This window comes from Sander lucioperca, chromosome 2, assembly GCF_008315115.2.
Source record: "Sander lucioperca isolate FBNREF2018 chromosome 2, SLUC_FBN_1.2, whole genome shotgun sequence".
Taxonomy (NCBI): domain Eukaryota; kingdom Metazoa; phylum Chordata; class Actinopteri; order Perciformes; family Percidae; genus Sander; species Sander lucioperca.
In genome coordinates this window covers 34,510,157-34,531,089 of record NC_050174.1, presented here as the reverse complement: position 1 = coordinate 34,531,089, position 20,933 = coordinate 34,510,157, and the positions used below count along the sequence as shown (strand labels likewise).

Sequence of the window (20,933 nt, the reverse complement as noted above, 5' to 3'; positions counted from 1 at the left end):
TACTCTGGAGGACTGCAGGGGGTACGTGTCCCCCTAGTGGTACTCTGGAGGACTGCAGGGGGTACGTGTCCCCCTAGTGGTACTCTGGAGGACTGCAGGGGGTACGTGTCCCCCTAGGGGTACTTTGGAGGACTGCAGGGGGTACGTGTCCCCCTAGGGGGACTTTGGAGGACTGTAGGGGGTACGTGACATTTTTTGCTAAATGTTTTTCAGTTCCAAGGCTGTAGGACTTTTACTGGCTTTCTTTCTCTCCAAGTTTGTCGCTTTTTTTCAAAGTTTGTCACGTTTTTGAAGGTTTTGTCATTTGTTTTGACCTATTCGTGCCTTTCTTCCTTAATTTTTTCTACTTTCTCTTTTTTTCTTCAAAGTTTAAGTCACTTTTTTCAAAGTTTGTCACTTATTTTAATTTTTTGTCACTGTTCTGTTGTCACTGCCCTAGTGTTGCCTTCCTTCTTTCTACTGTGTTTTTTCTAAGTATTTGTTACTATTTCCGACCTATTCTTGCCTTCCTTCCTTCTTTCTACCGTCTTCTTTTTCTGTTTTTGCTTTTTCCATCAGCATCTAAATGTTGTCCAGGTCCAAGGCTGTTGTTTAGTAAATCTATCGCTGACATCGCTGGATTCTTTCGGGGGTACATGGCTTAAAAAAAAACTGTTCAAAGGGGGAACATTATTGAAAAAAGCTTGAGAACCAGTGGTCTACTCTACCTGTAAAGTGTCCTGGGATATAACTTCTGTTAGGATTTGACACTATAAATTGAATAGAATTGAACCTCCGTCTTCCTGTGTGTCCTGCTGCAGACGCTGACCAGGCAGCATGACGGACACGGTGATGAGCAGCAGCGCGGACCGCTGGCAGTCCAACGACAGGCAGAGGACCGTGCACGCTGGGTAAGCAGGACCGTCACGTAGAACAGTCATTCCCAAACTGTGGTCCGTGAGGGTACTGCAGGTGGTCTGTGGAAAAGCAAAATAAAATGTAAAATTATAGTTTTTTAACCTTCATTTTACCAGGAAATTCCCATAAACTATTATTATTATTTTTAGGCAAGAGTAGGCCTAACTGTACGTCCACACCGCCGCCGACTTGAGCTGCAAAGCAGCTCTGGCCGCCCGGTCGAGGACGCTGGTCAGAAAGTCCGGGGAAGCTGTTTGAGGCTTTGGCCGCTCTGACGTAGCAGCATTCTATGTTCATCATGGAAAAAGATCAAGCAGCCACTGCACGGCCAATACACTGACACTAGAAACCTTTTATAAATGACATATATAATGACAGAATGTGTATTGGTTGTTGGTCGCAGCGGTGTCTGTTAGCAGTTAGCTCGCTCGTTAGCCGCTGAACCGCAGCAGCGTGCAGGCAGAGCGAGCAGCCACCAGCTGTTGATCCGTGCAGGACTTCACCGTGAGCGGACTGTTTAGAGACCATGTGACCGGCAGGTAACGTTAACTGGTCCCTATACGCAAATATCATAAATGATAGGGAACCCAGCAACGGCCATGATGAGCTTCTCCTCCTTTTTCTCTGAACTAATGTTTTGGTAGGAACCAAAGTTTACATCGTATGTTTCTCTGGAATCAGCCAGCGTGAAGGACGTCTATATTCTGATTGGTTGCCGCTGAACCGCGTCATAGCTCATTACCATAAAGTTGACCTACTTTCAACTTTCTGATTAACGCTCTGGTCGCTCAAAACGTGACGCCGACAGATTTGCTGCTCCTTGCAGCTGAGAGAAGCAGCTTCCATTGAAAATGAATGACTTCCTGTATCTTTAGAAGATCAGGTCGGCGGCGGTGTGGACGGACAGTAACTGTGTTTTCATTAAATGTGTATAGGGCCAGAGGCAAAGAATGTTGTCACGATCCCATCACACGCATAGCCTTTATAGGCAGTTTATACCAAACAAACTATAAATGGCATGAATAAGGCCTATTATTATTTTAATTTCCAGTTAGTTTCTTGATCTCGCGTTTCTGAAATGTTTTGCGGATGTGCTGTTAAGTGGACAAACTCACATAGCCTACTTTTTGAGGACTTGTAAAACTCTGAAGATTAATAATCCCCTAAAATCGCCAAAGGTTTTGAAATTTTAACTATATCCAAGTGTTCTTATTGCTGTATAGATTTCATCGTTGTGTGCAGTAAACGTTCTTTTAACGAGCCTGTTGTACTGATGAGATGACCAGTTATAGTTTCAGTGCTAGTAGGCCTATTAATTAATTAAGAGGTGCGGATTAATTCAGGTAGGACTGTATGTAGCCATATTTTATTATGTGTATTATGAGGTGGTCAGCGAAAATTCTTGATTACAAATAGTGGTCCACACACACAAAAAGGTTGAAAACCCCTGCTGTTGAACATGTTTGTGTTGTTAAACTTCCCTGTGAGTGGACTGATCCTTCTCTGTGCTCTGCTTTGCTTCCTCTGCCTCCCTCTGACGTGTTTCTGGGACGCAGTGATAAAGAGCAGTAAGTAGACCAACTCCTCGTCACTGCCCGATGTCAGTCGAGTGCAGACGTGAGTCGCACGTGCTCAGATTCAAACGGTTTACGGCATAACATGTCATACTGAAATTTGTAAAATCTATAAAATAATAAACTTTTCTCATTACAAACAATAACAGAAGATGGAAATCATTTCCAAAACGTTGTAGCTATCTATGATTGTTTGGTTGCTAACGTTAGCTCAAAACACCATTCCAGTGACGGCCTTTGTTGTGTTTGGTTGCTAACGTTAGCTCAAAACACCATTCCAGTGACAGCCTTTGTTGTGTTTGGTTGCTAACGTTAGCTCAAAACACCATTCCAGTGACAGCCTTTGTTGTGTTTGGTTGCTAACGTTAGCTTAAAACGGCATTCCAGTGACAGCCTTTGTTGTGTTTGGTTGCTAACGTTAGCTTAAAACGGCATTCCAGTGACAGCCTTTGTTGTGTTTGGTTGCTAACGTTAGCTCAAAACACCATTCCAGTGACGGCCTTTGTTGTGTTTGGTTGCTAACGTTAGCTCAAAACGCCATTCAAGTGACAGCCTTTGTTGTGTTTGGTTGCTAACGTTAGCTTAAAACGGCATTCCAGTGACAGCCTTTGTTGTGTTTGGTTGCTAACGTTAGCTTAAAACGGCATTCCAGTGACGGCCTTTGTTGTGTTTGGTTGCTAACGTTAGCTTAAAACGGCATTCCAGTGACGGCCTTTGTTGTGTTTGGTTGCTAACGTTAGCTTAAAACGGCATTCCAGTGACAGCCTTTGTTGTGTTTGGTTGCTAACTTGTAGCCAGCAGTGAACCAACTTGGTTACGTATAGGTTACAGAAGTCTCTCGTTAGCAGGTTCTCGGAGGCTCCTTCAGCCTCTCATCTACAACTGACATCAGGGATCATGCCGTGAAAATGTGATGCCTTACGCTAAATAATAAATGACTGCTATGTAACGTACCGATCTCATTATTCTGTCACACAGCGACGCTCAACTCACATCTGGTAGTTACAGTAGTTTGGAGGACGACGTTTTTGTCATCTTCTTTGGACCTTTTCCTTCTTACCTTCCTTCCTTCCTTTCCTCCCTCCTTCCTTCCTTCCTTCCTTCCTTCCTTCCTTCCTTCCTTCCTTCCTTCCTTCCCTCCTTCCTTCCTTCCTTCCTTCCTTCTTACCTTCCTTCCTTCCTTCCCTCCTTCCTTCCCTCCCTCCTTCCTTCCTTCCTTCCTTCCTTCTTACCTTCCTTTTTTCCTTCCTTCCTTCCTTCCTTCCTTCCTTCCTTCCTTCCTTCCTTCCCTCCTTCCATCCTTCCTTCCCTCATTCCTTCCTTCCTTTCATCCTTCCCTCCTCCCTTCCTTCCCTCCTTCCCTCCTTCCTTCCTTCCTTCCCTCCTTCCCTCCTTCCTTCCCTTCCTACCTTCCTTCCTTCCCTCCTTCCCTCCTTCCTTCCCTTCCTACCTACCTTCCTTCCTTTCCTCCTTCCTTCCTTCCTACCTTCCTTCCTTCCTTTCTACCTACCTTCCCTCATTCCTCCCTTCCCTCCCTCCTTTCATCCTTCCCTCCTTCCTTCCTTCCTTCCTTCCTTCCTTCTTACCTTCCTTTTTTCCTTCCTTCCTTCCTTTCTTCCTACCTACCTAACTTCCCTCCTTCCTTCCTTCCCTCCTTCCTTCCTTCCTTCCCTCATTCCTTCCTTCCTTCCTTCCTTCCATCCTTCCCTCCTTCCCTCCTCCCTTCCTACCTTCCTTCCTTCCCTCCTTCCTTCCTACCTACTTTCCCTCATTCCTCCCTTCCCTCATTCCTCCCTTCCCTCCCTCCTTTCATCCTTCCCTCCTTCCTTCCTTCCTTCCTTCCCTCCCTCCTTCCCTCCTTCCTTCCTTCCTTCCTCCTTACCTTCCTTTTTTCCTTCCTTCCTTCCCTCCTTCCATCCTTCCCTCCTTCCTTCCTTCCTTCCTTCCCTCCTTCCTTCCTTCCTTCCTTCCTTCCTTCCTTCCTTCCTTCCTTCCCTTCCTACCTTCCTTCCTTCCATCCTTCCTTCCTTCCTTCCTTCCTTCCTTCCTTCCCTCATTCCTTCCTTCCTTCCTTCTATCCTTCCCTCCTTCCTTCCCTCCCTTCCTACCTTCCTTCCTTCCCTCCTTCCTTCCTTCCCTCCCTCCTTTCATCCGTCCCTCCTTCCTTCCCTTCCTACCTTCCTTCCTTCCTACCTTCCCTCCTTCCTACCTTCCCTCCTTCCTTCCCTTCCTACCTTCCTTCCTTCCTACCTTCCCTCCTTCCTTCCCTTCCTACCTTCCTTCCTTCCCTCCTTCCTTCCTTCCTTCCTTCCTTCCCTCCCTCCTTTCATCCTTCCTTCCTTCCTTCCTTTTTTTTTTTTTCGCATTTTTTAAGGTTTTTGTAACTTATTTTGAAGTTTGTCTTCCTTCTTTCTATTGTGTGTGGTGTTTTTTTTTACAAGTCTGTCACTTTTTACAAAGTTTTTGTCTCTGTTTTCTATTTTCCACCTATTCTTGCTTTACTTCCTTCTTTCTATCGACTTTTTACGTACGTGTGTGTGTGTGTGTGTGTGTGTGTCTGTGTGTGTGTGTGTGTTTGTGTGTGTGTGTGTCTGTGTGTGTCTGTGTGTGTCTGTGTGTGTCTGTGTGTGTGTGTGTGTGTGTGTGTGTGTGTGCATCTGTGTGTGTGTGTGTGTGTGTCTGTGTGTGTGTGTGTGTGTGTGTGTCTGTGTGTGCGTGTGTGTGCGTCTGTGTCTGTGTGTGTGTGTTTGTGTGTGTGTGTGTGTGTGTCTGTGTGTGTCTGTGTGTGTCTGTGTGTGTGTGTGTGTGTGTGTGTGTGTGTGTGTGTGTGTGTGTGTGCATCTGTGTGTGTGTGTGTGTGTGTCTGTGTGTGCGTGTGTGTGCGTCTGTGTCTGTGTGTGTGTGTGTGTGTGTGTGTGTGTGTGTCTGTGTGTGTGTTTGTGTGTGTGTGCAAGCGTCAGTCGGGGGGGAACGGAGCAGTAGCCCCACCCGCTGCAGAGAGCCGACAGCCAGGATGGAAACGGCAGCGACTTCAGCGACTTTTAAATCGTTAAAGTCTACATTGATGTTAAAATGTATACAGGTTGGCAGGACGGTCTGAAATGTTTTGCACGCTGTACGTTTTGTTGGTAAAGGAGTCACACACACGTCTCGTCTTCATATCAGAAACAAGGAAATGATCAACCCCGTTCTCACTCCTGATTGGTCATTGGCTCTCAGAGTGCACGTGGGACTGCTGTGATTGGTTGAAGTCGCGGGAAACTTCAGGTTATCGGTCAAATGTGCGGAAAAGTTGCGGTGATTGGTCAAAATTGCGAGTCGCACCAAATTCGCGGTGATTGGTTGAATTTGCGTGAATTGGCGCGATCGCGACATCGCGAAATCCTGGAGGGACTGAATAGGGTGTCCCCTATAAAGATACTACCTGCTATGTAACTGTGCAGAGAGCAGTGTAATGTGTTCATGCTGCGTGGATGCAAATGTGTGATTGCTTGTGTTTGGCTGACAGGGGCAACTGGACGATGCAGCCGGGCCCTGGTCCTGGTCCGGACCTGACAGATGAAGAGAAAGAAATCATAAACAGCGTGATCGCTCGAGCCGAGAAGATGGAGGCCATGGAGCAAGAGAGAATCGGGTGAGAGGTCGTAAAGACATGCAGCGGTTTTTGTGATATGTGCATAAAAAAAACAAAAAACTGCCTGTTGAGACTGATGATTTTTTAGCCTGGGAACTGGACAGTGACTGATGGGAACTATCTTTACACTGGTCCAGTATTAAGCTAGATCGCTGTATTCGGAAGTTGTGAACCGGGCTGTAATGTAATCCTACAGGACAGATGTTCAGCGTCCGTTAGCGTCCACTAAAAGTTCTGTTGTTGCCGCTGACAGACTCAGATTATTATTCTAAGTGTCTGACAACATTATGAAAGGATCCCTACAGAGATAGACCTTTTAGTTAAAGAGTAAGATCCTTTTAGTTTAACATGAAACCCCCATCACCAAACCTTTCTTTTTAGTAAACTCTGAACACTAACAATGTTGTCAATGCTTCCGTTAAGGTGTAGAGCTCCTGGTGATACTTGGAGCAAAGTCTCATGTTGTGTCGAGCCTTCTTAGTGTTTTAAAAATAGATATTTTGAGGCTAGCGTAAAGTGCCCCTAGGACTCCCATTCAAAAGGCAATTTGACCCAAAAACGAGAATACGGTCAGTCTTAAAAGTGGCGATTCCGAGACCCTAGGTTGAATTTTGGCGAGAGTTACGGTTTAAGTAAGTCCCCCCCCCCCCCCCCCCAGGCGCCTGATCAACCGTCTGGACGATATGAAGAAGACCGTGTGTGGCGACGGACAGTCCCGCTGTCTGCTGTGCGGGGAGCAGCTGGGCTCCCCCGGGGTCAGCTCCGTGGTGTGTGAGGACTGCAAAAAGGTTGGTGATGATGAGGCTGGCTATCAAAGATGATTTCTGGGTGTGTTCCTTCCTTCCTTCCTTCCTTCCTTCCTTCCTTCCTTCCTTTTTTCCACCCTTCCTTCCTTCCTTCCTTCCTTCCTTCCTTCCTTCCTATGTTCCTTCCTTCTTTCTTTCCTTCCTTCCTATTTTCCTTCCTTCCTTCCTTCCTTCCTTCCTTCCTTCCTTCCTTCCTTCCTATGTTCCTTCCTTCCTTCCTTCCTTCTTTCTTTCCTTCCTTCCTATCTTCCTTCCTTCCTTCCTTCCTTCCTTCCTTCCTATGTTCCTTCCTTCTTTCTTTCCTTCCTTCCTATCTTCCTTCCTTCCTTCCTTCCTTCCTTCCTGTGTTCCTTCCTTCCTTCCTTCCTTCCTTCGTTCTTTCCTTCCTTTTTTCCTCCCTTCCTTCCTTCCTTCCTTCCTTCCTTCCTTCCTATGTTCCTTCCTTCTTTCTTTCCTTCCTTCCTATGTTCCTTCCTTCCTTTCTTCCTTCCTTCCTTCCTATGTTCCTTCCTTCCTTCCTTCCTTTTTTCCTCCCTCCCTTCCTTCCTTCCTTCCTTCCTATGTTCCTTCCTTCTTTCTTTCCTTCCTTCCTCCCTTCCTTCCTTCTTTCTTTCCTTCCTTCCTTCCTTCCTTCCTTCCTATGTTCCTTCCTTCTTTCTTTCCTTCCTATGTTCCTTCCTTCTTTCTTTCCTTCCTTCCTTCCTTCCTTCCTATGTTCCTTCCTCCCTTCCTTCCTTCCTTCCTTCCTATCTTCCTTCCTTCCTTCCTTCCTTCCTTCCTTCCTATGTTCCTTCCTTCTTTCTTTCCTTCCTTCCTTCCTTCCTTCCTATGTTCCTTCCTCCCTTCCTTCCTTCCTTCCTTCCTATCTTCCTTCCTTCGTTCCTTCGATCCTTCCTCCCTTCCTTCCTTCTTTCTTTCCTTCCTTCCTTCCTTCCTTCCTTCCTATGTTCCTTCCTTCTTTCTTTCCTTCCTTCCTTCCTTCCTATGTTCCTTCCTCCCTTCCTTCCTTCCTTCCTATCTTCCTTCCTTCGTTCCTTCGTTCCTTCATTCCTTCGTTCCTTCCTTCCTATCTTTCTTCCTTCCTATCTTCCTTCCTTCCTTCCTTTTTTCCTTCCTTCATTTTTTCCTTCCGCCTTTTTCAAGGTTTTTGTCACTTTTTACTAAGTTTTCGTCTCTGTTTTCTAAGTTTTTGAAACTATTTTCCACCTATTCTTTTTCTTTTCTATTCTAAAACGTTTGCAAACCAGTGGGATAGACTGATATAATGTATGAGAGTGGGATAGACTGATGTAATGTATAAGAGTGGGATAGACTGATATAATGTATGAGAGTGGGATAGACTGATGTAATGTATAAGAGTGGGATAGATTGATATAATGTATGAGAGTGGGATAGAGTGATATAATGTGTAAGAGAGCAGCTGTAAGTCTGTATTTCCTCCTGTGGTGTAGAACATGTGTACCAAGTGTGGCACCCAGTGCAGCAGTCGGCCCCGCGCCGTCTGGCTCTGCAAGATCTGCAGAGAACAGCGAGAGGTGAGTCCTTCACGCCAGCTGACAGATAAAACATCTCACTTTGTCTGTTGGGAAGCCTATAACATATAGCCTATATTTATTCTGTTTTCTCAGGTGTGGAAGAGGTCTGGTGCCTGGTTCTTCAAAGGCTTTCCGAAGCATTTCCTGCCGTCGCCCATGCCGTTATCTAAAGCCGAGGCGGGAGCCCAGGAGGCGGCAGAGCGCAAAGAGCCGCCAGCCTCTGGACCCAGGCAGGCGGCGACCCAACCACAACCCCCAGGTACATTTATGGCGCTTTTCCATCACATGGTACCTGCTCGCCTCGACTCTACTCTACTCGCCTTTTTTGGTTTTCCATTACGAAAAAAGGTCCCTGGTACCTGCTAACAGGTACTTTTTTTAGTACCTCCTCCGTCGAGGTTCCAAGCGAGCTGAGGCGATACCAAAAGGTGACGTGAAAGCGACAGACGGGGGTGTCCTGAACAAACCAGCTGTGGTTTTTTTTGCTGCCTCCAGCTTAATTTTAAAATAAATGTGTCTTCTGGCAACAACACACCTTCCACGTTCTGTGTGTGTGTCGCGTTAGGTCACAGTAGTTTACTGCGGCGCCGCTTGTGTTACAGTTCTGCGGAGGCTCCGGCAGAGCTTTCGCCGTAGCCTAACTACACACACACATGCTGGCTCATCGCACACACTAGCGCACAGCTATAAACATCAGGCCACTTACACAGCTAGGCTACGGAGAAAGCTCTGCGTGGAGCCTCCACAGAACTGTAAAACAAGCTCAAGTGGCCTGATGTTTATACTTGTGCGCCGGCATATAAGACGACCAGCCACGCTGAGGCGGTACTAAAATCTGCAACGGAAAACGGACGCACAATGTGTCGAGTCGAGGCGAGTCGAGCAGGTACCATGTAATGGAAAAACGCCAGTAGAGTGCTCATATTATGCTCATTTTCAGGTTCATAATTGTATTTTGAGGTTGTATCAGAATAGGTTTACATGGTTTAATTATCAAAAAACACCATATTTTTGTTGTACTGCACATTGCTGCAGCTCCTCTTTTCACCCTGTGTTCAGGTCTCTGTTTTAGCTACAGAGTGAGACCTCTCACTGCTGTAACATCTTTGTTGGCAGTCGCACATGCTCAGTAGCTAGGTAAGATCACATGCTCAGTAGCTAGGTAAGATCACATGCTCGGTAGCTAGGTAAGATCACATGATCAGTAGCTAGGTAAGATCACATGATCAGTAGCTAGGTAAGATCACATGATCAGTAGCTAGGTAAGATCAAGGGGGTAAGCTTCGCTTCAGAGCTCGAATTTGCTATGGCGCCATGTTGATGCTACCAAGCCATCACCTCCCGTTAGCATCCCATTGACTGCCATTCATTTTGACGTCACTTTGACAGAGAATAACTTTACATCTGAAGAGTTTAAAGACTCTATTTGTCCATTGTTTATTTCTAAAGAAACACGACAATGTATAAAAGGCTCCATTACCTTGTAGCTCACGTTATGGCTCCGTAGCAGACGTTTTTATAAAAATAGGCTAACGATTGGGTCATAACCACGAGACTTACTGTCTCATAGTAGAGGAATTACCGTATAGTACAGGAGAAGCTCTCAGGCAGTTTGGACTTCCATTAGCTGTTTAAGTTTAATTACTAATGTTAACTATCATTTTAGTGATCAATAATTAGCCTGTGTCTATGTTATCTCCTTACATATACCTACGCTCTCCGTCTCTGCTAGATTAGGAATGATTGAGATTTCTCTTGGCACAGCTACCAAAATAGAGTCTTTAAACTCTTCAGATGTAAAGTTATTCTCTGTCAAAGTGGCGCCAAAATGAATGGCAGTCAATAGGATGCTAACGGGAGGTGATGGCTTGGTAGCATTAAAATGGCGCCATAGGAGCTACGCGGTCCGAGGAGAAGCTAACCACCTTGTCTATAAGTCATTCAATGGGCCCAAAAATGTTTTATTTTTACTGAGTTTAGCTGGGTAGGACTCTCATGCAGATGGATCTTTTCAGTCTCATTAGATCCTCTGCACTCAACCCCACCTCCCGTTGCTCTTTTCAATCCTTTTATCTGCTTCCCAAATTTGGCAGCACCGCCCACTGTTGGCGAGGAGGGGGGCGAAGAGCTCAATTAAGCTGTCGGTGGGAAGGAAGCTGCATGCTGTGGCATGGCATGGCTCACATTTTGTCATTTCACACTTTCAGAGTGATCACCTGAGCTGTGATTCCCCTCCGTAACAGAGAGGGTTAGTGTAACAGCCTGGGAAAGGGAGATGTAGGGTACATCCCATCCATGTCCCTTATCTGATAGCTCCTTGACTCCTCAGTCCTCAGATGAACCAGGAAGTTCTTCTGTTCCTCCTCGGTGAAGGCCGTCGCTAGTTTTAAGTCTTCTGCAACACAGAATGATGTTCATGTTTTGAATTATGGTCACAAAACACACAACACATTTGCTTGTTGCCTCTCTCCTCCCGTGAGCTCTATAGAGAAACCTGCCAACAAAAAGAGAGAACACAGCGAATAAATGGCCAAGGCGGGGGAAACGCCAGAGCAGGGGGAATGAGAGGGAGAAACGCCAGAGCAGGGGGAATGAGAGGGAGAAACGCCAGAGCAGGGGGAATGAGAGGGGGAAATGCCAGAGCAGGGGGAATGAGAGGGGGAAACGCCAGAGCAGGGGGAATGAGAGGGGGAAACGCCAGTGCAGGGGGAATGAGAGGGGGAAACGCCAGAGCAGGGGGAATGAGAGGGGGAAATGCCAGAGCAGGGGGAATGAGAGGGGGAAACGCCAGAGCAGGGGGAATGAGAGGGGGAAACGCCAGAGCAGGGGGAATGAGAGGGGGAAACGCCAGAGCAGGGGGAATGAGAGGGGGAAACGCCAGAGCAGGGGGAATGAGAGGGAGAAACGCCAGAGCAGGGGGAATGAGAGGGGGAAACGCCAGAGCAGGGGGAATGAGAGGGAGAAACGCCAGAGCAGGGGGAATGAGAGGGGGAAACGCCAGAGCAGGGGGAATGAGAGGGAGAAACGCCAGAGCAGGGGGAATGAGAGGGGGAAACGTCAGAGCAGGGGGAATGAGAGGGGGAAACGCAGCAAAAGATATTCATTTTTAAACCAAAACATAGCAATGTTAATGTAGCCTTAATGTGGACCTTGACTCAACCATTTTTTTATTTATTTTTTTTAAGATTATTTTTGGGGCATTTTTAGGCCTTTATTTGACAGGACAGCTGAAGAAATGAAAGGAGAGAGAGAGAGAGAGAGAGAGAGAGAGAGAGAGGGGGGAATGACATGCAGCAAAGGGCCGCAGGTTGGAGTCAAACTCTGGCCCGCTGCGTCGAGGAGTAAACCTCTATATATGCGCGCCCACTCTACCAACTGAGCTAACCGGGCGCCCGACTCAACCATTTAAACCTGTCTATCAAACTAACCTATCACGGTAGCTGGAGCATATTGTCTGCCAGCTGATGTACATTAGCTCGTACAGCTGCAGCTTGTTGTATGTAGGTCAGTGTCTTTGCATCGAAAAAGCTGCAACATCAAAAGTATCCAGAGGGACGAGGGAGTATTACCGATTCCACTGCAGCAGGAGAAGTAGTGTGATTGTTATGCGTGTCGAACCTGTAAAATAAAAATGGACGACACGTCTTCTCTTCCTCAAGCTGTACCAAAGTGAAGCCAAAAAAAGAGCTCAACAGTGACCGCCCTCTTTTTGAAGTAATTTCCCCCCTTTAGTATCTCCGTTGACGTTTCATTAAATCCTTAAATGAAGAGTTTTAAGTCTGGAACCAAAGCCAACCAGCTACGAGATGAATCGTGACCATGAAACATTTGATTCGGCGCCAAATAACATTTTGGGATTTTCACTTCCCGAACCACGCTGTTGAGCTCCATGTACGGTGTGTATCTGTGTGTTTACTGTGTTATGTGATTCATTCTACTTGTAGGACCCGAGCCGCAGGGCCGCGCTGCTTACCCGCCTGTGGCCCCTAAACCATCAGTTGCACGCATAGCGACGGGCGGGGCGGGCCCTGAAGAGGCGGGGCCGGGCAGCCCGGTGGTGATGAAGAAGACGGTGCCCGTCCAGAGCTCCAGACCTCAGCCGGCTGCTGCCCAGCAGGGTGAGAGACCAACACATTCTCACTCCCAACTCTGTAAATACTGATATACCGACTTCTAGCTCACCCGGTAGAGTGTTCACTCCATCACTCCACTTCGTTAGGGTTAGGGAAAGATCATGGGTGGGGTTAAAAGATGTACGTTTAAGACTACGCTTACACGTGGCCGGCTATTTTCATAAACAGACATTTCAACCTCTCCGTTTTCAAAAATAACATCGTGCACAGCTGTCAGTTTTCAGAAAAGTGTTCGTTGTACCTGTGTATATATATGCCGTCGATGCCGTCAAGAGCATGCCAAACCTGTAGGTGGCAGAGTAACGAGCAGAGCAGGGGGAATGAGAGGGCAAAATGCTAGAGCAGGGGGAATGAGAGGGCGAAACATCAGAGCAGGGGGAATGAGAGGGGGAAATGCCAGAGCAGGGGGAATGAGAGGGGGAAATGCCAGAGCAGGGGGGAATGAGAGGGGGAAACGTCAGAGCAGGGGGAATGAGAGGAGGAAACGCCAGAGCAGGGGGGAATGAGAGGGGGAAACGTCGGAGCAGGGGAAATGAGAGGGGGAAACACCAGAGCAGGGGGAATGAGAAGGCAAAATGCTAGAGCAGGGGGAATGAGAGGGGGGAATGCTAGAACAGGGGAAATGAGAGGGGGAAACACCAGAGCAGGGGGAATGAGAAGGCAAAATGCTAGAGCAGGGGGAATGAGAGGGGGGAATGCTAGAACAGGGGGAATGAGAGGGGGAAACGACAGAGCAGGGGGGAATGAGAGGGGGAAACGCCAGAGCAGGGTAAATGAGAGGGGGAAACACCAGAGCAGGGGGAGTAAGAGGGGGAAACGCCAGAGCAGGGGGAATGAGAGGGGGAAACACCAGAGCAGGGGGAGTAAGAGGGGGAAACGCCAGAGCAGGGGGAATGAGAGGGGGAAATGCTAGAGCAGGGGGAATGAGAGGGCGAAACATCAGAGCAGGGGGAATGAGAGGGGGAAATGCCAGAGCAGGGGGAATGAGAGGGGGAAATGCCAGAGCAGGGGGAATGAGAGGGGGAAACGCCAGAGCAGGGGGAATGAGAAGGCAAAATGCTAGAGCATGGGGAATGAGAGGGGGAAACGCAGCAAAAGATATTCATTTTTAAACCAAAACATAGCAATGTTAATGTAGCCTTAATGTGCCAGGGAGAGACTCTCGTAGGAATGAAATGTGGCGTTCCTATCGTGGTGTTACGTTGTGCAGTCTCAGATGATTGGCTGTGCTTGCAGGCCCAGTGGCAGGAGATGGAGCGGCATACTCCTCTGGTGCAGTTCCTCCGGAGCAGAGAGCGCCTCTTGCAGCCAGAGAGGACCGGAAACAGCCCGTTGCCTACAGCGCTCCTCCCCCCGCCCGACAGCAACCTCCCCCAGCTGAGGAGGAGGAGGAGGCCAACGACTATGACTCCGATGAAGCCAGTGAGTACAACATCTGCTCACTCTTCCAGAGAGTAAGGTGGCTGATGTGTGTAGATTAAAGGGTTACTTAGCCTGTTTTAACAGTCTTTGATATTGGTCCAGTATAAAGCAAGACCGCAATGCAATGTTATTATTCTAAGTGTGTCACAACATTATGGAAAGGATCCCTACAGAGATAGACCTTTTAGTTAAAGAGTAAGATCCTTCTAGTTTAACATGAAACAGCCCTGAAATCCCCGTCACCAAACTCCACCAGACTCCATGTAAATAATCAGGACTTTTAGTGTGTATAGAGCCAGCATATTTCCACATGTAAATGGGTGAATTAAGGTTTCTTTTCAACCAAACCAGAGTGGTGATTGTTGGAACAGTGGAAAGATGAACCAAGACGGCTTTTGATAGTTTTATTTTGTTTCTGTCGACTTTGAATCAAGTGTGTTTTACGATGATAAAAGTCCTGATTATTTACATGGAGTCTGGTGGGTTTGGTGATGGTGAGTTTGAGGCTGTTTCATGTTAAACTAAAAGGATCTTACTCTTTAACTAAAAGGTCTATCTCTGTAGGGATCCTTTCATAATGTTGTCAGACACTTAGAATAATAATCTGCGCCTGTCAACTTTTAGTGGACTGAAACTCTCTCAATACAGGAGACCTTTTGTTCCCATCAGTCACTAAGATGCAAAAACGTGGGAAAATAGGAAAGTCACCCTTTAAGTAGACAGCACTAAAGCAGGGCCTATGATATAAAATAAATCAAATAAATACTCAAGTGTCAAAGGAAGACACTCAGAAAATAAGGTTCTGGGTAAAAAAAAAAATTAAAAAAGAAGAGACTGCCCACACACATTTGCTTTGGAGGAGTTTCGTTGCCTAGCGTAGCCATTGGGGAACAAATGATCAAGTGTCATTAGTTAATTTTTCTCTTATATAACTTAACTTTCTGGGCTGCGATTCATCACCAAAGTGATGTTCCAAAGACACAAAGATCTCCAAACAGAGATTAAGAAAGAAACTAACAGCCACAAATAAAATAATAATAATAATTGAGCAGCAATAGCTTATTAACATTTATCTAATGATCAGATCATAGACTGTAAATATGAATGGACAGGGCATGTGTGACGTCACCCATTGGATGGTGGAGAGCTGCTAGGAGTCGTGGAGTTTGCCGTTACGAGCGCAGCCATCCTGGTTGAGGATGTGAGGATTTTAGAAGAGAGGGAGGAGAGAGAGAGGAGAGAGGGAGGAGTGAGGGAGGAGTGAGGGAGGAGAGAGGGAGGAGAGAGGGAGGAGAGAGGGAGGAGAGAGGGAGGGGAGAGGGAGGAGAGAGAGGAGAGAGGGAGGAGAGAGAGAGAGGAGAGAGGGAGGAGTGAGGGAGGGGAGAGGGAGGAGAGAGAAAGGAGAGAGAGAGGAGAGAGATAGGCGAGAGGGAGGAGAGAGGGAGGAGAGAGATAGGCGAGAGGGAGGAGAGGGAGGAGAGAGATAGGTGAGAGGGAGGAGAGAGAGAGGAGAGAGGGAGGAGTGAGGGAGGAAAGAGAGAGGAGAGAGGGAGGAGAGAGGGTGGAGTGAGGGAGGAGAGAGGGAGGAGAGAGGGAGGAGTGAGGGAGGAGAGAGGGAGGAGTGAGGGAGGAGAGAGGGAGGAGTGAGGGAGGAGAGAGGGAGGAGTGAGGGAGGAGTGAGGGAGGAGAGAGGGAGGAGTGAGGGAGGAGAGAGGGAGGAGAGATGGAGGAGTGAGGGAGGAGAGAGGGAGGAGAGAGGGAGGAGAGGGGAGGAGAGAGGGAGGAGTGAGGGAGGAGAGGGGAGGAGTGAGGGAGGAGAGAGGGAGGAGTGAGGGAGGAGAGAGGGAGGAGAGAGGGAGGAGTGAGGGAGGAGAGAGGGAGGAGAGAGGGAGGAGAGAGGGAGGAGAGAGGGAGGGGAGAGGGAGGAGAGAGAGGAGAGAGGGAGGAGAGAGAGAGAGAGGAGAGAGGGAGGAGTGAGGGAGGGGAGAGGGAGGAGAGAGAAAGGAGAGAGAGAGGAGAGAGATAGGCGAGAGGGAGGAGAGAGGGAGGAGAGAGATAGGCGAGAGGGAGGAGAGGGAGGAGAGAGGGTGGAGTGAGGGAGGAGAGAGGGAGGAGTGAGGGAGGAGTGAGGGAGGAGTGAGGGAGGAGAGAGGGTGGAGTGAGGGAGGAGAGAGGGAGGAGTGAGGGAGGAGTGAGGGAGGAGAGAGGGAGGAGTGAGGGAGGAGAGAGAGAGGAGAGAGAGAGGAGAGAGGGAGGAGAGAGGGAGGAGAGAGGGAGAAGTGAGGGAGGAGAGAGAGAGGAGAGAGAGAGGAGAGAGGGAGGAACCACGTTACGTTACACACTTTCACTGCCAATCCCATCATAGCCACGCCCTAAAACACCACCTGCTTTATCGAAGATTTTAAAATCAACGAGACCATAATTCAAAAAACGAACATCATTCTGTGTTGCAGAAGACTTAAAACTAGCGATTGAGACTAGGGTTGGGTACCGAAAGTAGGAATCGGACCGGATTAGAACGAAAATTTCGGTTCCTCATTTCGGTTCCACTTAATGTGTCGACTGAAATATTTTCCCTCTGTCGCTCCGAAACGGACGTCAAAATATCCCCCTTTCTCTGTAGTCTACCGTTAGCTAGCTACCGTAAATGTAGGCTACTTTTAAAATGCCATATCTTCCCTCTGGGCTCACCAAAACGAATGTAAAATACTATACTTATTATATATTTAAGTACTTTAAAACGTTAATATATTGTTAAATTTAAATAATTTTCAATTTTTAAAAAAAAAAACTATAAAAGAGCCTTTCTTTGATGTCATTTTTCATTGTTTTTCAAGAATCGGTTTAGGAATCGGAAACTCATTATGAAAATGTTTACTGAGGTTATAAATCAAGTGAAAATAGACAGTTAAAGAAATGGACCAGCAGATCCCGTGTCTCTGGACGGAGACCAGTGAAGGATATTAGAAGATCTTTCCCGGTGATGGCTGAGCGTTACTGAGCAGCCTCCAACTGAGCTTGAAGACGTAGATGTGACGTGAGCAACCTGTCTGAAAGTTGGAAGTCTTCTGGTAGCTGTGCCAAGAGAAATCTCAATCATTCCCAATCTAGCAGAGACGGAGAGCGTAGGTATATGTAAGGAGTAGAGATGCACTGATTACAACTTTCTAGGCCGATTCTGATTTCTGATTTTCTTTGAGTTAGACCAGCTGATACCGATTTTAGCCGATTCAGATTTAATTTTTTCTAACCACTTTACCTCACACACACATATTTATTTTCTATCTTTTCTTTAATAGAACATGTGTTGAACAGATAATGGATCACTATAAAATAGAACTACCGTATTTTCCGGACTATAAGTCGCACTTTTTTTCATACTTTGGCTGGTCCTGCGACTTATAGTCAGGTGCGACTTATATATCAAATTATTTATAATTTCACATTTTTAAATGTTATTTCATGCTGAAAACATTACCGTCTAAAGCCGCCAGAGGGCGCTCTAGGCTTCTGACAACTATATGCTGCTCCTAAAGACAACTGAGAAAGAAAAGAAACTGCAGGTGACTGCAGGTAGTAAAATATGCAGCCGAAAACGGTAATCGAGCAGCAGAAAGAAAGTTTGGACTGGCGAAAAGGTGACTCTTACTGCAATGAAGAAAACAAAGAAAGCTAGTCGCACGCTGAAAGCAAGATGGCCAGAGCTGGAGGAACGAGTCCACAGATGTAGATGCACGTCAACGGTGCAGTTACGTCTCCACGCCCTGGTAGTTGTTCTGTATTCTGTTGTATAGTTGAATAACTGTTAATGTGTTACGTTAACATACCGGACACCTACCGTATTCAGCTCCTTGTTCTGTGTGCTATTGTCTAGTTGAATAACTTGCCTTTCCAGATTAAATGTCTGTTCTTGATCTTGGATTTTGTGAAATCAATTTCTAAATAAATGCAACTTATAGTTCAGTGCGACTTATATATGTTTTTTTCCTCTTCATGATGCATTTTTTGACTGATGCGACTTATACTCCAGAGCGACTTATAGTCCGAAAAATACGGTATATAAATTACTCCTGGTGTGGGACATTCACACACATCTAAAGAGCAATGTTAGAACGATTTCCTTCTTTTCACATCCAATATCAACTAAAGAAATGTGATTTAGGTTTTTGGTGTCGTCCCTCCACGCCCTACTTTCTCCTTGCAGGTGTTGCATATTGTAAACTTGTTATCTTCTGCTCACACGCTGAAGAATTCCCAAACAGCTGACATGTTGCAGGTTAATTCACCAGGTTCCTACATGTGGAGAATAGCGCCGACACACGGCGGGAAAGTTGAGAGAAAGGAGAAAGAGAGCGTGCTGCGGCGTCTGTGTGTGCGTGCGTCCTTGAGAACTGGCCGAGTACGTGAAAACCGGCCAATTCCGGTCACCGGCCGGTCTATCGGTGCATCTCTAGTAAGGAGATAACATAGGCACAGGCTAATTATTGCTAACTAAAATGCTAGTTAACATTAGTAATAGCTATTTAGCAGAGGCACCGTTGTTCTGTCCGGCGCTTAGCGCTGCCTAAGAGGATTCTGATTGGTTTAACTCGTCTTCCCCGTCGACCAGCAGCAACTTCTTTTTTAAATGGGTCAAAATGTTTAACAAAAATCCAACGTTTTGGTCGTCTTTTTCGACACTTTTGTCACTTTTTTTGGAGCTTCTGTCAATATTTTGATGTGTTTCTTTGACGTTTTTCAGTTTTTGTGACTTTTTTAGAAATTTTTGTCACTTTTTTGACATTTTTTTCCTTTGTTTTCCAACGTTCTGTTTTCAATTTTTCTTTAAATGCTATAAAATTGAATAAAACACCCAAATACAATGAAAGTAGTGAACGGATCATGTATTTAACTTGTGAAGAGCGTTGTATGGAACCATCCACGTTATTTTTTTTTGGACAATTTGTTGAAAGAAACCCAAATTTTTGATAAAGAGACTTTTTGAAAATGGGTCAAATTTGACCTGAGAACACCAGGAGGGATAAAGAAATGCCGATACACCAGAGCACGTTTCTCTCCCATCCCAGAATGCTGTGTGGACTAGCCAGACCTTCCTCCGCAGCGCTGTGGAGGGAGGAGGAAGGTCTGGCAATACGAGACTACCAGCTGAGTGTCTGAGCCCAGTTGGCACCGCGGGACCAAACCGTTACCGCCATCACATCTCCGTAGAGAACAGACACAAAGCTATTTCTGCAGTTTCCTCCCTCCCAACACACACGCAGGGGATTGGATCAAAACACGAGGGGAATCTAAACCCTGTTGGCCCTGTTGTATCTCAAATTATTTGCACAGATAGCTCCATATTCCTGGACCTCAATACACCCAATCCCCCAGCGAGAGAATAACGGCCGTGTGATGCCGCAGGCGCGGGACACAAATACCACGGCACCGTTATCATCGTTAAAATGGGGTATGAAGCATAGCAAAAAAACTCTAGTTGATGCATCAGTATTGACTTATTGATTCACGTCTTCCTCTGCTTTTGTTCCTCGCTTATTGATTATCCTGCTTCGATAGCATCTGCCGCTTATCGTTTGTCATTTTCGACCCAGCTCTTTCTTGCGAGGACTGCTGGTGCAATTTATAGATTTAATGACGAGTTATTACCAGCAGACTAAAAGAGAGAAACAAGCATCAGCACAGTATGTCTAGGGCCCTGACACACCAGAGGTGGGACAAAGTCATTGTTATGCAAGTCACAAGTAAGTCTCAAGTCTTTGCCCTCGAGTCCCGAGTCAAGTCGAGTCAAAGATGAGGCAAGTCCCGAGTCGAGTCACAAGTCAAAGCCAACAAGTCTCAAGTCGAGTCCAAAGTCCTACCATTTTAGTTTCGAGTCATTTCAAGTCCTCTTACCACAGAAATAAAATTTATACAAATCATGTATGTCTGTAAGATTTGTATTTATTTAAACCTCTTTTTATACAATGACATTAATCAAATAAGGGCCCGCATGTTTTGCAAATTGCAACTCTTTTTTTTGTCGACTACCTCGTAATTTTTATAGCCAGACGAAACTATCTTCGGTATCATTTTGCCAACTGGCTCGTTGTTGCTTGTGCTTCATTGGTTGTCTTGCCATGTGCCTGCTTAGATGCTGTCGAATCAAAACTACGTGGGACTACAGTGATTGGATGTCGTGCAGGCAGCGAGCGTGCTCTCTGCATACATACAGGTGGTGCACATTTTTTTCACAGATGCAGATAAACTGAGAGCGGCGCGGCCGTGTGAACATTTTCTTCCCCAGTTTTCACGGGAAGTAGCAAGTCTTCTCGAGTCAAAAGGCGCAAGTCCAAGTGAAGTCACGAGTCATTGATGTTAAAGTCCAAGTCGATTTGCAAGTCTTTGTACATTTTGTCGAGTCGAGTCTGAAGTCATCAAATTCATGACTCGAGTCTGACTCGAGTCCAAGTCACATGACTCGAGTCCACACCTCTGTGACACACAAATCAGACGGCCGACCGTCGGCAGTAAAGTCAGTCGGACTGATCAGTCGGCTCCCCGAGGTCAAAAAAGTTCCTCAGAACACACTGAGGAGACGCCGACTTGAGCGTACGCTCTGCGCGTGCGCGAAACGTAACACGTCTCCATAGCAGCAGGCGGCGCTGCTCTGTATTGTTTCCATTAACAGTCTGATTATTTACCAGAAAATGAAAACCGGCAGCTGATTGGACGAACGCGTCACGTGGGTCTTTTTTCTCCGGAAATTCCAAGGGGGTAAGCTTCGCTTCAGAGCTCGAATCTCCTATGGCGCCATTTTGATGCTACCAAGCCATCACCCCCCGTTAGCATCCCATTGACTGCCATTCATTTTGACGTCACTTTGACAGAATAACTTTACATCTGAAGCGTTTAAAGACTCTATTTGTCCATTGTTTATTTCTAAAGAAACACGA

The 20,933-nt window shown here is 46.6% G+C and overlaps 1 protein-coding gene across 1 annotated transcript in view; it reads left to right on the top strand.

The window, feature by feature from the left end:
• The first annotated feature begins 789 nt into the window (after positions 1-789).
• The window catches only part of LOC116054387 (rabphilin-3A), a 38,660-nt gene continuing 18,516 nt past the window's right edge, over positions 790-20,933 (top strand). The window contains exons 1-8 of the mRNA XM_031305917.2: positions 790-890; positions 2,454-2,465; positions 5,980-6,105; positions 6,764-6,893; positions 8,363-8,446; positions 8,540-8,705; positions 12,391-12,564; positions 13,816-14,001. Coding sequence (XP_031161777.1) covers positions 817-890; positions 2,454-2,465; positions 5,980-6,105; positions 6,764-6,893; positions 8,363-8,446; positions 8,540-8,705; positions 12,391-12,564; positions 13,816-14,001 — 952 coding nt within the window. The 5' untranslated portion in view covers positions 790-816. The remainder of the gene's footprint in view (positions 891-2,453; positions 2,466-5,979; positions 6,106-6,763; positions 6,894-8,362; positions 8,447-8,539; positions 8,706-12,390; positions 12,565-13,815; positions 14,002-20,933) is intronic.